Source organism: Ostrea edulis, chromosome 9, assembly GCF_947568905.1.
Source record: "Ostrea edulis chromosome 9, xbOstEdul1.1, whole genome shotgun sequence".
Classification (NCBI taxonomy): Eukaryota; Metazoa; Mollusca; class Bivalvia; order Ostreida; family Ostreidae; genus Ostrea; species Ostrea edulis.
The window spans coordinates 54,131,476-54,148,499 of record NC_079172.1 but is presented as its reverse complement, the minus strand read 5'-3'; the positions used below and the strand labels follow the sequence as shown (position 1 = coordinate 54,148,499).

Below are 17,024 nucleotides of genomic sequence, written 5' to 3'. Positions count from 1 at the left end.
AACTGATCAAAACATTATTCTTGTGAAATTGCACTTAGAGAAGGAAATTGAACATTATTTCTTGGCTTTTTTAATTTTTTGTTTTTGTTTATTCTATTTCATTTAGATTATTAATACCCATTTCCCCCTTCTTTAAAGTTTTAGACATTTCGGGTATTTAGTGTATTCATTAAAATGGCAGATCTTGTCAACAGTTGATGCTGCTGAGGAAAAATAAGTCGTGTAACGTCTACACGAAGAACATTATTAAAATATGAGGAAGTAAGTAGCATATAATTGATGTGAAATTTTAATTGACAGGTCCGAAATCTTCCATACTAGTCTGAATTTCGCTGCTGTCTTAAGCGAGAAACGACTCCGTGACCTGGACTGGTAAATGTCCTAGTAAAAATAAACAAGTGAAATCGAGAGAACGATGACGTATATCTTTGTTATTTTAAGAACCAGTGACTTGAAATTTGGCATGCAAGTAGTTAAAACATTAATCTATGCAAGGAAAACGACAAATTACGCATAGCTTACCTAGTTTAAGATTTTTTAAGCATTTGAAGCGAGTGGTTAGTTTTTTATTTGTGTCAGAGTTAGACCCCTTTCTATAGAGTTCGGGCCCAAAACGGGCTTAGCCCCTGTGCCTGAGATCCGCTCACTTCGATCGCTACACTAGATCCTATATTTTATATGGGAAAGAGAGAGAATCATTAGCTAGGGTATTGTTTGATATTCATTGTAAAATGGAACATGAGAGACACACTTTGAAAGTGCCGGGTCTTTTAATAAACCCAAAATTTCCTCATATTGCTGCAAGCCCAGATGGTGTTGTTACTTGCAAGTGTTGTAAAGAAACATTGTTAGAAATCAAATGCCCTTATAAGTATAGATATTGCACTGTGGATCAAATTTGTAAGGAGAATTATCACATTTATTTAGATCCAAATAATGAAATGAGGCTTAAGCACTCCTCTCCTTGGTATTTTCAAATTCAGTATCAATTAGCTGTTGCAGATTTGTTATATTGTGATTTTGTGATGTACTTGGAGGGCATGGGAGCTTGTAAACACCAGATTCATGTTGAAAGAATTGAATTTGATAGAGAGTTTTGGGAGAAATGTTTGGAAGATATTAATTCTTTTTATGAGAAGTTTGTGATCCCAAGACTTTTCTCAGAATAGAACAGAGGAAAAAACACATTTTTGATGCAGTTGAATTGTATTGTTTTTATTGATCATACTATTCAATCTTAATCTTCTTTTCAATTTCTATACCTAAAATTCACAAAATACATATCAAAGTAATTCACTATCCAATATGATTATTGATAACTTGATTGTCAATCAACAAGTGTGAAAATGATGTCAATGCAGTTGATTTTAAAACCACATTTGTTAAACAATAAATCAATATATGCTGTAGCAGATTTTGTACATGATATGATTTACAGATTTGTGCATTTGTAATGTGTGCATGTTCATTGAAGTTTCATAAATATCACAAGTAGTTTATCCAGTTATTAAACTCTGACATGTCTAATTTTGATAATTGCTTTGATTTATAATGTCATTGATGTTTGATTTACATGTACATGTATACAAAAACATGTACTAGTAATAAAAATGATTCAGAAAATGTAAAACTGTCTTGTAACTTTCCAATCATTTCAACATGTAAATTAATGATGCAGCCATGAATTTATTCATTTTCGAACTAATTTTGGCATCAAGTTACACAAAAAAACACCAACTTTTACCATCTGATTTACAACTGGTTTCAGATGCCATGATATTGTTGTACCCAAAAGCTTGAACTATTTTAAGCGTTGAATAGCTCGCTCAACATGTATTCACAGCTTTGCAATTTTCCTGGTTTGCTTTATTTCATTCACATTTAATCTTTTCTTTTTACCCCATGTACATTTTCTAGTAAATGGAGGCATATTAAGAGTGGCTTTCTTTTTTGTTAACAAATCTCTGATTGTAAACCCCCTATCAGCCATGACATCACCTCCTTCCTCAACCAATTCAAGAAAATTAGAATGTTCTGTAATATACCTGTCAGAAACATTACCACCATAGACATCTGAAACAAAAGTAAAAGTACCTGAAAATGAAATTGCAAGCAAACATTTACCAGTGTTTTTAGCTTTATAAGTACTGTATGTATCAGACTGGGCAGAAGGGGATCTTGGTCGTTGAAAAAAACTCTGTACAATCAATTATCACCCTAGTTCTGGGATAGAGACTACTAAATGATTTTGGCATATACTTCTGCACTTGGTTTCTACTGGGCCATTTTATCAACATCTTAAAACATCTAGAAAGAAAAGTTATCCATGTAACAAAAATTTGTGAAACACGTGAATTTGCTACTCCAAATATATCAGATAAAACAAATCCTAATAATTATGCCTAATCTTAAACGTACAAGTGTCAGTATAAATTCATGAAACATGGTTAATTTACGAGCAGGTCCAGGTTTTTTCTTAGCCCCTTACTGATAATTTTTTTCATCTGCACTCTTGGGACCATTCCAATATTTCAAGTCTGTACATTTTGAATAGATAATATTAAAAAGGCCAAACAATAATGCTATCGAAGGTAGTCCTGTATATTGCCTCACTGATGCATCAGATCTTGTGACCTTCTCCACAAACACCTCTCTGAAAAATGAGTCTTTGTCATTTACACATCTCTCCATGTAATCCATCTGATTCATGGAAATGTCGGTTTGACAATCAGTAGAAATGGTGACCGGCTCTTTACTTCCACCGTCACAATATTGATGGTCTTCAGGAGCCACCCAGTAGTCAGTACCATTCAGCATCTGAGGAGTCCCTTGTGTGTCTGTAATTAATTAAATATAATTCTAAATTTTCATTGGACTTAAAATTGCTATTCAGACTTGCAATGTCTTGATTATTTTGTTTCTGAAAGTGTTCAGTGACTTATAGATGTAAAATGTTAATTATTGAAGAATAATATGAAAAATACATAATATATAGTCAGGGATGGGGTCAATTACATTGAAAATGTAATTAAATACTTTCTTAAAATCTTAAACGTACTTCTTAATAACTACCAGTCCAATTCTTTTCGAATTTGGTATGAAGCATCATTGGGACAAGGGGGACATAAATTGTGAATTTCAGGATTCCAGCACCCATGGGGCCCTGGGGGCGGGGCAAAGACTGTCCAAAATTGACAAATTTTCAAAAATCTTCTTCTCAAGAACCACACATATGTAAGAAAAACTAAATGCATAGTGATGTAGAGCAGGAAGGCCTCTACCAAAATTGTATATTTCATGATCCTCGGGGTAGGGATTCTGACCCCAGGGCGGGCCAAACTTGTTATATAGTGTTTATGTGTAAAACACTTAAATTACATCTTCTTTAATGCTATTGATACTAAATTAATAGTAAATAGATATTTAGAAAGAACAGGTAGTCCTTTACCAAAATTTCCATGGGTAGGGGCTTTGGTATCAGGGTGGGGCCAAAATGGTCAGTTATTAAATGTGTGAACAATAGACATTTTTAACTTCTTCTTGATAACTACCATTCCAATTCTTTTCTTTGGTATGAAACATATTTAGAACAAGGGGAACATAAATTGTAAATTTCAGGACACCAGCACCCCTGGGGCCCTAGGGGCGGGGCAAAAACTGTCCAAAATTGACCAATATTCAAAAATCTTCTTCTCAAGAACCACACACAGGTAAGAAAAACTAATGTAGAGCAGAAAGGCCTCTACCAAAATTGTAAATTTCATGATCCCTAGGGTAGGGGTTCTGACCCCAGGGCGGGGCCAAACTTGTTATATAGTGTTTATGTGTAAAACACTTAAAGAACATCTTCTTTAGTGCTATTGATACTAAACTGAAAGTAAATAGATATTTAGAAAGAATAGGTAGTCCGTTACCAAAATTGTGAATTTGATGATCCCAGGGGTAGGGGTTTTGGTATCAGGGTGGGGCCATACTTAGTATATAGTATTTATGTGTAAGTTTGCTGATACTGTATAAAATCTAAATGTATTGCTTACTTAGGAATAGCAGAAAAGGATTTACAAAAAATGGTGAATTTCACAACCCAGGATTATGATTTTAGGATGAGTCCAAATTAGTCATATATTTTTATGTTTTAATTTAATACACCTATTATTTAAAGCCTTTCATCAGTGTATGCACTTTTGAGGGCAGTGAAGTTTTAAGAACACATCTTGTTTTATACTGTTGCTGAACATTAGAATTTAGCTTAGATATTCAGAACAGGAATTTTTTTTTCTAGATTTCATAGCCCATGGAAGTAGTGATACTTTATCACTAGTATTCAGGTGACCGATAAGGCCTGTGGGTCTCTTGTTGTTTAAATCACAGAATAGCACTTTCGCATCCGTGCCAATATATCCATCCTACTAAAATAAGAAATACAGTATTTATGAAGTTTATAATGCATCTGTGGCCCATGGGCATCTTGTTTTTCAATAGTGTGTGAAGAATGTCTGGAAATCGTATGATATACTTTGCTGGAAGTATTACAGGAGGTCGACAAGATGCTGATTTGTACTTCCGTATTGTGGCCCAGTTGAAATCGTATGGCACTGTGCTCACTGAACATGTTGCAAGCCCAACCGTGGAGGCTGGTAAATATACATTATCATTGTGTTAACTATCATTAGATCAATGTATAGGTATGCCTGTATTCAAACATAATGTGATGCCCATTTTTATTACAATTCTGCAGATGAGGATGCTGCTGGTCTGACAGATGTACAGATTCATGACCAAGATATGGACTGGTTGAAACAGTGTGATGGTAAAGTTCGCAGGATTCACATAACATTTATAATAGAATTGCATGTACAGGTATTTTCAATTATTTGGTAGTCACATTTCATGATGTATAAAATGCAAAGAGAAAATTTTTGGACAGTTTTTATAAGAGGTTCCTACTTTAATGGGATACATGTGTATTATGTAACGTTAACTAGCAAAAAATCGTCTTTAAAGAGTGATATTTCCAGTAGTTGTTCGAATTAAGGAGGTACTCTACTTCGTCATATTGGCTGACTTCCTTTTAAAACATGGATGAAAATATAAATATTAGTCATATTTTTCTATTCATTTAAAAAATAGTCGCTTAGCTGAGTAGCTTAGAAGGTTAACATGTCGACTGCTGAACTGTAGATCGCGAGTTCGAGTCCAGCAGGGGTTTTAATTTTTTTTTTCCATATTGCTTTCTACTAAAATTGCATTTTTTGACTAAATAAAGTAAGTTTTCAATTTCAAAATATTGTACATATCCTCCACTTTTCATCCATATAAAATTTCTCTGGTGTAGCATACTTCCTTAAATGCCAGTAGGGTCTTGGTGAAATTAAATCTCGTACACATGTATATCGGAATTTATGTCCGTCCGTCTATGGTTTTATGATTTAGTTGTATTGCACGTGTCCAAGCTCCGGTCAGCTCAGTATATTCCGTTAAGCTACAACTCCAATATTATTAGTAGGGGAAAGTAGTCCCCGAGAATTGACACTGTACGGAGTTTGGCACGTGTCCTGTTAATTAAGAAATGTGTATTGAACTGTGGTTTTGTGCTCCCGTGTTTCCCTAGAATCAAGACTTAGCATCGGCAACGAGAATTCAATTATGGCAGGAAATTTCGGGAAGTTAATCTCGGCCGAGATTCGGCTCAGCTGAATATTTGAACTGATGCCATCACCGAATCTCGGAACAGTCCTTCATAATTCATGCCTGGAAATTTACTTTCAGCTTTGGCCGGTTCTAGCAATTAATGTGCACTTAGGTGACACTGTTGTTTGCTTCAAATAAGTGATTTGACTGTTAAACTACCTCTATATTGACCACTATTAATTTTGTATTGCTTTATACCGTCTAGGTATGAAAATCCCAAAATGAAAATAGGCACTATATTTTCCATTCAAATAAAGACTTCAATGGCACAATATTTTATCTCCTGGAATTGAAGAGTTCCTATAGTCTGCTTTATTTAGTTACTGATCCATTGTATCTCTACATACCTACCTGCATATCGCTAATTTAAAAAATAAATCAAACTAGTTCTAATTGTAACGGGGACCGTTACAGATGTTCCCCAAACCTCCCCCAATTAAAAAGTGATGTCCTTGTGAATCTATAGGAAAAAATCATTTTATTTCAGCCTTTAATTACATGTAGTACGTTCAATATGGTCATTTCAGTACCAAGAAATGAAAGAAAGCGTTGCACGTGCATACACGCGCACGCGTGTATGATTCCGAATTTTTGTTGATGTCGTTCAACAGGCATTTGTATCATATACCCACAGTATGAATTTCATAACGTTTCCACCAAATATAAGGAAGTTATAGCGATTTTAAAATCGTCCAATCAGAAATCAGCACACGTGCATGCACGTGCTGAGCAGTAATTCTAACCACAGCAATTTGTAAGGAGTACCAAGATACATCTAAAACCCTAATATGAATAGAATTTGATGAAAAACAAAAACGTTATCGTCCTTTAAAAATTGAACATTTAAAAAACGTTGCACGCGCATGCGCGTGTGCGTTGGCATTTTTTGTTACACCAACATATAGATACACATATTGTCTACATATGCTGTGAATATCATCTCATTCGCTTCATAAATAAGATAGTTACAAACGTTTTAGCATTATCCAATTAAAATGAAGCGTACGTGCATGCGCGTGCAAATTGGTAATTTTGACCATGTAGATCTGTTAAGGGTCTCAATATCTACCTATGATATGAATTTCAAGCCATTTCAATGAACAACAAAAAAGTTAGACTGATTCCAAAGTTAGCGTACAAATTTTGTAATGCGCGTGCACGCGCATGCGTGCGCATGCTGGCAAAATAACTATTATTTTTCATATGTACAAATGATATACTATCATCCTATTTAGGTTTTATATCGCTTCCTTCAATATTCTGATTTTCCACTTTTTGTACCAAAATTGCAATGCACGTGCGCGCGCGTGCATGCACGTGCAAACAAAATGACTATCACTATGCACATCTACAAACGCTATACTATCATCCTGGAAAGTTTCATATCGATCCCTTTTGTAGTTTCTGAGAACACTACCGGAAAAAAAGTACCGGAGAAAAAGAATAATAATAATAATAACTAGAAACTCATTACTAGTAATGAGTAGGTCTTCCGTTAGATCACTTCCGGTAAAGAGCTTTCTGTTCCTACGAAAACCATTTAAATATATCAGAAAATAAGCCTTAACAATGAATGAGAAATGTATTATCGAATTTTTCACTCATTTCTCGTAACTTCCGGTGATGACCGGAAGTACTTTTATGATGCGTTTTCCTATAAATGACAACGACTCTTTACTGTCTATATTCCCTGAAAATTTCACGTCTCTATCTGAAAGAGTTCTCAACAAAAAGAAGTAGACTAAAGAAAGAAAAAGTAGTAGGTTACTACCGACCGGAAGTCAATTTTGAAAAACAAAATGATCCAAACTCTAGAAGTTGATACTTTTATTATGACATGTGAAAATCATATGAAAGACTTCAAATATACGCGAGATTTATGGTGACAAAGAGATGAAAAGTAGAAATGTATTTTATCAAGAAACCGGAAGTAGTTGTTTTGACTACCAACGGAGTCAATATTCTTTTGACACTTTCAAAGAGACTTAATAAACTAGTATAGGTTTCAATTTACAAGAAAAAGTTTTAAATTTGCGATTCTTTCAATCACTTCCGGTGACGACAGGAAGTGACGGTCGACATGTTCAACCCTCTACTGCACGACTACAAACGGAGATTTATAATTCCTGAATAATTGATGAACCTATATTTTACCTTTTCCAAGAAAAATGCTGGACAAAATTCCTTTTGAGAAACAGAAAATCGGCCATATTTTCCGACCGGAAGTGAATTTTGTAAAAACAAAAATAGTTATAGGAAGGTCCTTTCATAAGACATTATTCCTGAAAATTTCAAGAAAATCTATCCACCATCTCTGAGAAATCACTCGAAGAAATCAGAAAATCGACATTTTTCAAATACTTCCGGTATAGACCGGAAGTGACGGACGAAAAAATTGAATGTATGTGTACAATGGACTAATGTTAGTTGATCAACTCTACAAGTTTCAAGCGTCTATCTATATTCATTATTGAGAAACTGAAAAAACAAGGTTTGAATATGTCCACCCCATATCTCACGACCGGAAGTGAATTTTACATAAATATTTAAATTTACTCTAGACATTTATAATGTCTATAACATATGTAAAATTCAAATCATTAACTTGTTTTATGACCGAGATTTATGGCACTGAAAAATGAGAGAATGAATAGTTTTTCTTTCATATAACCGGAAGTTGGAAATTCAACTGCCGGTGGGGTCAATAGTTTTTGAGAATTAGAACGAGACCTAATAAACCGATATAGGTTTCAATTTGAAAGAAAAAAGTTTGAAATTTATGATTTATTAATCACTTCCGGTGACGACCGGAAGTGACGGCCGACATTCTTACCCCCCTACTGCACCCCTACAAAGTGAGATCTATTAACTCTGAAATTTTGGTGACTCTATCTTTTACCGTTTCTGAGAAAAACGATTGACAACGAAAACAGCTCATAAGCCGTATTTGCCGACCGGAAGTGAATTTTACAAAAATATTTGACGTTACTCTAGACATTTATAGTGACTATAATATATGTAAAACTCAACTCATTAACTAGTTTCATGACCGAGATTTATGGCACTGAAAAATGAGAGAATGAATAGTCTTTCTTTGATATAACCGGAAGTTGGAGATTCAACTTCCGGTGGGGTCAACATTTTTTGAGAATTAGAACGAGATATAGTAAACCAAAGTGGGTTTCAATTTGAAAGAAAAAAGTTTGAAATTGATGATTTATTTGATCACTTCCGGTGCCGACCGGTAGTGACGGCGACAAAAAATATTACGTGCATGCACCATAGAGAAAATAGATCTATCATCCCTGAAAGTTTCATTCTATTATCTTTAGTGGTTTTCAAGTTTACCCCCGGACAAAGTTTCTTTCAAAAACCGGAAAATCGGACGTATCTGACGAACGGAAGTGAATTTTGAAAAAATGAAAAAAATGCCTCGAGGTACCATCGTTCCCTATAACCTGTGAAAGTTTCAGGAAAATCCATCCAACGGTCTCAGAGACGAAAGGGAAAAAATAATAATAATAATAATAATAATAAATAATAATAATAAACAGTAGAATCACTAAAAGGTCTTCCGTTGGAAACGGAAGACCTTAACTAGACACGATCTCGTTGCGAGCAACGAGTAGGTCTTCCGTCCGATTTGTTGATGCACTCGGAGTTAAAAAAAAAAGAAGAAAAAGACAAATGAGTCCCAATTTAGTTTCCGACTTTAAGACACTTTAGATATAATCAATTTTTCATATCATAAGCTTCTGAAGCAAAGTTGCGGTGAAATTCGTTTGAAATTCGACTCTCCAGGCGAGCCATAAGGCCCGCGGGCCTATTTCTTGATGTCATTTGTTAGCCCTCTATAGTCGCAACAACTTTAGTTCTATATGTCTTTACAAAATATTTACCTGTAAAAAGTTATTGAGATCGACCGATATCGACAAAAAATCGACTCTACAGGCGAGCCATTAGGACCATAGGCCTATTTCTTGATATCAATCGATAGATCTCGATAAACTGAACAACTTTTGTTCAATATGTCCTTACAAAATATTTACCAGTTACAAGTTTTTGAAATCGACTGATATCGACAAAAATCGACTCTACAGGCGAGCCATGAGGCCCACAGACCCATTTTTTGATATTGATCGATAGGTTATGACACATTGAACAACTTTTGTTCAATAATGCTTTTCAAAAAATATGTCGTTTTAAAGATATGAGGCGTCAAATATTTACGATTTTGGCCCTTAAAATCTCTAATTACGTAACATATGACCTACTTTTTGATTTGATAAGATCAAGCTCGTTGAGATGAACATTTCCGCTTCTACAACTTATTATAAAATATTAATAGTTTCTGAGATATTCTCAAAAACATTTGGACCCTTCTGAACCCCTAATTTAAAGGGCCAGCCCGTTTTGCTTGATATCGTAAGAAAGGCCTTGTCATTTTAAACATTTTTTGCTCAACAAGTATTTAGAAATTCTTTACCGTTCTCGAATTATCTCTACAAGAAATATTTAGGGGCCAAACTGTAGCTCCCTAACGGGGCCACATAGGGAAAAAACGAAATGTACATATTGTTTAGATTATCATTCTGAACAACTTTTGTTCAATAATGCTTTTCAAAATATTTGTCGTTTTCAAGATATGAGGCGTCAATTATTTATGATTTTGGCCCTTAAAATCCCTTATTACGTAACATATGACCTACTTTTTGATTTGATAAGAACAAGCTCGTTTAGATGAACATTTCCGCTTCAATGACTTATTACAAAATATGAATAGTTTCTGAGATATTCTCATAAACCTTTGGACCCTTCTGGGCCCCTAATTTAAAGGGTCAGCCCCTTTTGCTTGATATCGTAAGAAAGGTCATGACATTTCAAACATTTTTTGTTCAACAAGTATTTAGAAATTCTTTACCGTTCTCGAGTTATTTCTAGAAGTAATTTTTAGGGGCCAAACTGTAGCTCCCTAACGGGGCCACATAGGGTAAAAACGAAATATGCATATTGTTCAGATCATCATTCTGAACAACTTTTGTTCTTTATTGCTTTTCAAAATATTTGTCGTTTTCGAGATACAAGGGGTAAAATATTTATGGTTTTGGCCCTTAAAATCCCTTATTACGTAACATATGACCTAAATTTTTATATGAATAGATTTGGATTGTTGAGATGAACATTTTTTGTTCTTTGACTTATACCAAAATATGAACGATTTTTGAGATATTTGATCTAGACTTTGAGCCCTTCTAGATCCCTAATTGAAGGGGATAGCCCCTAAATCTTGATATTTTCGAAAAGATCTCGTAAATGTGCACAACTTTTGTTCTACATGTCTTAACAAAATATTTGCAAGAAAAAAGATATTGGAGATCAAAGGTCAAAAATCGCCGAAATGGGCGAAAAATTTTGGCATCCATTTTTTCAGGTCCAGGCGAGCGTTTAGGCAAATCGCCTCCGGTAAAATCGAATCCCCCACAAATCTTCTAAAATGTTTACTCTATCTTGTGTAGAAATTTCAAGACTCTAGCTTCAAAACTAACGGAGGAGATGTGTGGACAACAAGGCCCTTCAAAAAGTCACTGAAAGAGAGATAACTCCTGACCGGAAGTGACGTCAAGCACGAAATTTTGCAAGCAAAGTCTCGTCACCAAAAGACATCTTTCCTGAAAATTTCGTGAAAATCGATCGAGAAATGGCTGAGAAAAACGCGTGTACTACCAAGGAAAATAATAATAATAATAATAACTAGACACGATCTCGTTGCGAGCAACGAGTAGGTCTTCCGTCCGCTTTGTTGATGCACTCGGATTTAAAAAAAAAACACAAAAAAAAAGACAAATGAGTCCCAATTTAGTTTCCGACTTTAAGACACTTTAGAGATAATCAATTTTTCATATCATAAGCTTCTGAAGCAAAGTTGCGGTGAAATTCGTTTGAAATTCGACTCTCCAGGCGAGCCATAAGGCCCGCGGGCCTATTTCTTGATGTCATTTGTTAGCCCTCTATAGACTCAACAACTTTAGTTCTATATGTCTTTACAAAATATTTACCTGTAAAAAGTTATTGAGATCGACCGATATCGACAAAAAATCGACTCTACAGGCGAGCCATTAGGACCATAGGCCTATTTCTTGATATCAATCGATAGATCTCGAAAAACTGAACAACTTTTGTTCAATATGTCCTTACAAAATATTTACCAGTTACAAGTTTTTGAAATCGACTGATATCGACAAAAATCGACTCTACAGGCGAGCCATGAGGCCCACAGACCCATTTTTTGATATTGATCGATAGGTTATGACACATTGAACAACTTTTGTTCAATAATGCTTTTCAAAAAATATGTCGTTTTCAAGATATGAGGCGTCAAATATTTACGATTTTGGCCCTTAAAATCTCTAATTACGTAACATATGACCTATTTTTTGATTTGAGAAGATCAAGCTCGTTGAGATGAACATTTCCGCTTCTACAACTTATTATAAAATATTAATAGTTTTTGAGATATTCTCCAAAACATTTGGACCCTTCTGAACCCCTAATTTAAAGGGCCAGCCCGTTTTACTTGATATCGTAAGAAAGGCCTTGTCATTTGAAACATTTTTTGCTCAACAAGTATTTAGAAATTCTTTACCGTTCTCGAATTATCTCTACAAGAAATATTTAGGGGCCAAACTGTAGCTCCCTAACGGGGCCACATAGGGAAAAAATGAAATGTACATATTGTTTAGATTATCATTCTGAACAACTTTTGTTCAATAATGCTTTTCAAAATATTTGTCGTTTTCAAGATATGAGGCGTCAATTATTTATGATTTTGGCCCTTAAAATCCCTTATTACATAACATATGACCTACTTTTTGATTTGATAAGAACAAGCTCGTTTAGATGAACATTTCCGCTTCAATGACTTATTATAAAATATTACTAGTTTCGGAGATATTCTCATAAACCTTTGGACCCTTCTGGGCCCCTAATTTAAAGGGTCAGCCCCTTTTGCTTGATATCGTAAGAAAGGTCATGACATTTCAAACATTTTTTGTTCAACAAGTATTTAGAAATTCTTTACCGTTCTCGAGTTATTTCTAGAAGTAATTTTTAGGGGCCAAACTGTAGCTCCCTAACGGGGCTACATAGGGTAAAAACGAAATATGCATATTGTTCAGATCATCATTCTGAACAACTTTTGTTCGTTATTGCTTTTCAAAATATTTGTCGTTTTCGAGATACAAGGGGTAAAAAATTTATGGTTTTGGCCCTTAAAATCCCTTATTACGTAACATATGACCTAAATTTTTATATGAATAGATTTGGATTGTTGAGATGAACATTTTTTGTTCTTTGACTTATACCAAAATATGAACGATTTTTGAGATATTTGATCTAGACTTTGAGCCCTTCTAGATCCCTAATTGAAGGGGCTAGCCCCTAAATCTTGATATTTTCGAAAAGATCTCGTAAATGTGCACAACTTTTGTCCTACATGTCTTAACAAAATATTTGCAAGAAAAAAGATATTGGAGATCAAAGGTCAAAAATCGCCGAAATGGGCGAAAAATTTTGGCATCCATTTTTTCAGGTCCAGGCGAGCGTTTAGGCAAATCGCCTCCGGTAAAATCGAATCCCCCACAAATCTTCTAAAATGTTTACTCTATCTTGTGTAGAAATTTCAAGACTCTAGCTTCAAAACTAACGGAGGAGATGCGTGGACAACAAGACCCTTCAAAAAGTCACTAAAAGAGAGATAACTCCTGACCGGAAGTGACGTCAAGCACGAAATTTCGCAAGCAAAGTCTCGTCACCAAAAGACATCTTTCCTGAAAATTTCGTCAAAATCGATCGAGAAATGGCTGAGAAAAACGCGTGTACTACCAAGGAAAATAATAATAATAATAATAATAATAATGAAGAAGAAGAACGCGAACAATAATAGTAAGGTCTTCCGCAGGAGACGGAAGACCTTAATAATGAAGAAGAAGAACGCGAACAATAATAGTAAGGTCTTCCGCAGGAGACGGAAGACCTTAATAATGAAGAAGAAGAACGCGAACAATAATAGTAAGGTCTTCCGCAGGAGACGGAAGACCTTAATAATGAAGAAGAAGAACGCGAACAATAATAGTAAGGTCTTCCGCAGGAGACGGAAGACCTTAATAAGAAACAGAGTAAAAACAATATGTTCCCAAACTTTGTTTGGGGAACATAATAATAATAATAATAAGAAACAGAGTAAAAACAATATGTTCCCAAACTTTGTTTGGGGAACATAAATATAGGAACTCTTCAATTTTGGGAGTTAAAATATTGCGCCATGGAAGTCTTCATTTGAACGGAAAATTTAGTGATAGTTTATTTTATGGAATTTACATACTTTGACAGTAAGTAATACGGCATTAATAGTGATACAGATTTGGTTTAATAGTCAACAAACTTATTTGAAGCGAACAGCAGTGTCACCTAAATGCACATTAATTGCTAAAATCGGCTGAAGTAAGTTTCCAGACATGAATTATGAAGGACTGCTCCGAGATTCGGTGAAGGCGTCAGTCCCAATATTCACCCGAGCCGAATCTCAATCGAGATTATCGGGAAGTTAGAGTCGTCGAGGAGGAGAAAGAGAGTTGGAAGCATTACTGTGAGCGCCTGTGCCACTATTTCGATGCGAATGGTATCGGAGACAAAGAACTAGTGGATTTGGGAAAGCAGTGATTAATTCTGTTAAGTGTTTGCAGTACCAAACTTTATAAACTTACAAGTGATTTGTTGGTGCCAGCCAAGTCCGGTACCAAATTATTTGCTGAATTAGTGAATCTTGTTCTTCACTTGGAGATTGTACAGAGATACGAATTGACAACCGCTTCCAAAATCAGGTGAGATTGTGGCTTCGTGTGTAGCGGAATTAAGAAACCTGTCTAAACATTGTAATTTTGGAGCGACATTCGAAGTTATGATACGAGATCGTTTGGTTTGTGAAATCATGGATGATAAGATACAGCGACATTTACTGTCGGAAAATGAGCTTATCTTACAAGATGGCATATGATATTTCCGTGCCTATGAAAACCATGACCTAGAATGTGATTGATCTGCAGTCAAGACATATCGAAAAGGTGAAAAAAATTTCGTATGGAAACAAGACTCGAGACAAAAATTGTTTTTATTGTAACAAGTCTGGTCACATGGTTGCTTAGTGTTGTCAAAAGAAGAGGGAACAAGCAGCCAGCAAACATGACGGAGCCCAGGAACACCCATCTAGACCACCACAAAAGTGGAGAGGAGTTCGGTTCCAAGGTAAAAGATGGCAAGAACGCATGTACATCAAGTACATCAAACTCGAAGGGGAAGGTACACTATTTGTGTGATGAAAGTGATCATGACATTGACGACAACACTACCGAGTACTCTATATATTACGTGAATGAGGATCATAGGAAACGGGAACCATATCGAGTGACCCTTAGCTTGAACGGAGAGGACATATCCATGGAATTGGACATCAGAGCTAACAAAACAGTTATGATAACTATAATTAGAGAAATAGCTTACAATAATCTCCATGAACGGGATTCATCAGTAAATCTCAAGTATTCAAACTCTCAGCTGCGTACATATACAGGTGAAGGCATTCCAATACTGGGAACAATATCACTGACAGTGGAATACAAGAAAAGAAATTTCACTTGACAGGAGTAGTTCAAGGGAACACAGACTCAGAAGCTGAAACAACGGCGGATGTTAGATTGTTAGAGAAACACAAAGCTGTGTTCAAGGAAGAACTGGAAAAAGTCATTGGTGTAAAAGCTAAAATCGGCTTGTGGATCCAAATGAAAATTCAAAATACTTCAAGGCCAGATCCCACTAAAGGAAAAGATAGAACAAGAGATGGATATACTTATGAGGTAAGGAACTGTAGAATTCTCTGAGTGGGCTACTCCGATAGTGCCAATAGTGAAGGGAGACAATAGTGTTCGCATCTGTGGGTACCATAAGGTCACAATAAACAGGGAATGAAAACTCGACAACTATCCCATTCCTTAAACAGAAGACTTGCAGTTTTTAAAGTTAGACATGAGTCAGGCCTATCAACAGTTGGAGTTGAACGATTGATTGATTGAATATTGTTTAACGTCCCTCTCGAGAATATTTCGGACGTCACCACAGCCGGTGAGGGCTGCAAAATTTCGGCCTATGCTCGGCGCTTAGGGCCTTTGAGCAGGGAGGGATCTTTATCGTGCCACAGCTGCTGTGACACGGGACCTCGGTTTTTGCGGTCTCATCCGAAGGACCGCCGCATTTAGTCGCCTCTTACGACAACCAAGGGGTACTGAGGACCTATTCTAACCCGGATCCCCACGGGACTAAAAGTCAAAGAAATTTACAAGTAGTAACAACCATAAAGGACTTTTCTAGTACAATCGTTTGGCATTCGGCATATTATCAGCACCAGGCATATTCCAAAGGACCCAGGAGAATTTGTTACAAGAAATTTCATGTGCATCAAAATTCCCATTTGACCAATGCAGACGATCTTTCTTGCTTCTTTATGTAGTTTGCGAATTCACTGAGTAAATGTAGTGGTGGTTCTGACTGGGCAGTGCTGTTGTGACTGGCAGGTCGAAAAGGTGGTCACGTGCATTTAAGAAACTTACTGGTTGTACACTTATCATGGATTGGAAACATCTCTTGAGTTTTACACATAGAGTTTATCACTGTTGCTGGGGGCCTCCGTGGCCGAGTGGTTAGAGCATCGCGCTCAAAATCACACGGCTTCTCACCTCTGTCGGCGCGGGTTCGAATCCCGCTCGCGCCGGAAAGTGAGAAAGTTTCCGAGTTTACTTTCGGAAGGTCGGTGGTCTCTTCCCAGGTACATTGTATTTGGGTTCTCTCTTCCACCAATAAAAACTGGGCGCCACCAGACAACTGAAATATTGTTGAGTGTGGCGGAAAACATCAATCAATCAACATCACTGTTGCTTCCTTGGTGTCAGAGTTTTGGTTTGGGTTACCATAGGAAATGTTGCTTTCACAACCGGCGCCTTTTTTAGTTGGCCTGTCTTGATAAGTTTCATTAGGTGTAGGGTCATGAACAAGTGCCACTGAATCCTGGTTGTATGTAGATTTTGTCATATCAAACACTCCATCAGAAAAGTCTTGGGTATTAGGTTGTGTAACTGTCTGTTTGATCTAACCAGGGGGGAATTCTGATGAATCGTCTACGATTGTTGGAATAAAGGGATCAGTACCTCTTTCGTATTTTACAGGTTGGTCACTAAAATATTTGTTGAGAGTATCGGTAGTGTCTACTTTCTCACACACAGTCTTCA

General features: G+C 36.0%; 1 protein-coding gene across 3 annotated transcripts in view; it reads left to right on the top strand.

The window, feature by feature from the left end:
- Positions 1-17,024, top strand: part of LOC125659626 (2'-deoxynucleoside 5'-phosphate N-hydrolase 1-like) — a 370,196-nt gene that overhangs the window by 344,233 nt on the left and 8,939 nt on the right. For 2 of the 3 annotated variants that reach the window (XM_056149645.1, XM_056149644.1), the window contains exons 2-3: positions 4,483-4,637; positions 4,739-4,810. In XM_056149645.1, the coding sequence (XP_056005620.1) occupies positions 4,493-4,637; positions 4,739-4,810 (217 nt within the window). In that variant the 5' untranslated portion in view covers positions 4,483-4,492. Of the gene's footprint in view, positions 1-45; positions 262-4,482; positions 4,638-4,738; positions 4,811-17,024 lie in introns of those variants that run through there. The other variant, XM_056149643.1, reaches the window with a different exon arrangement.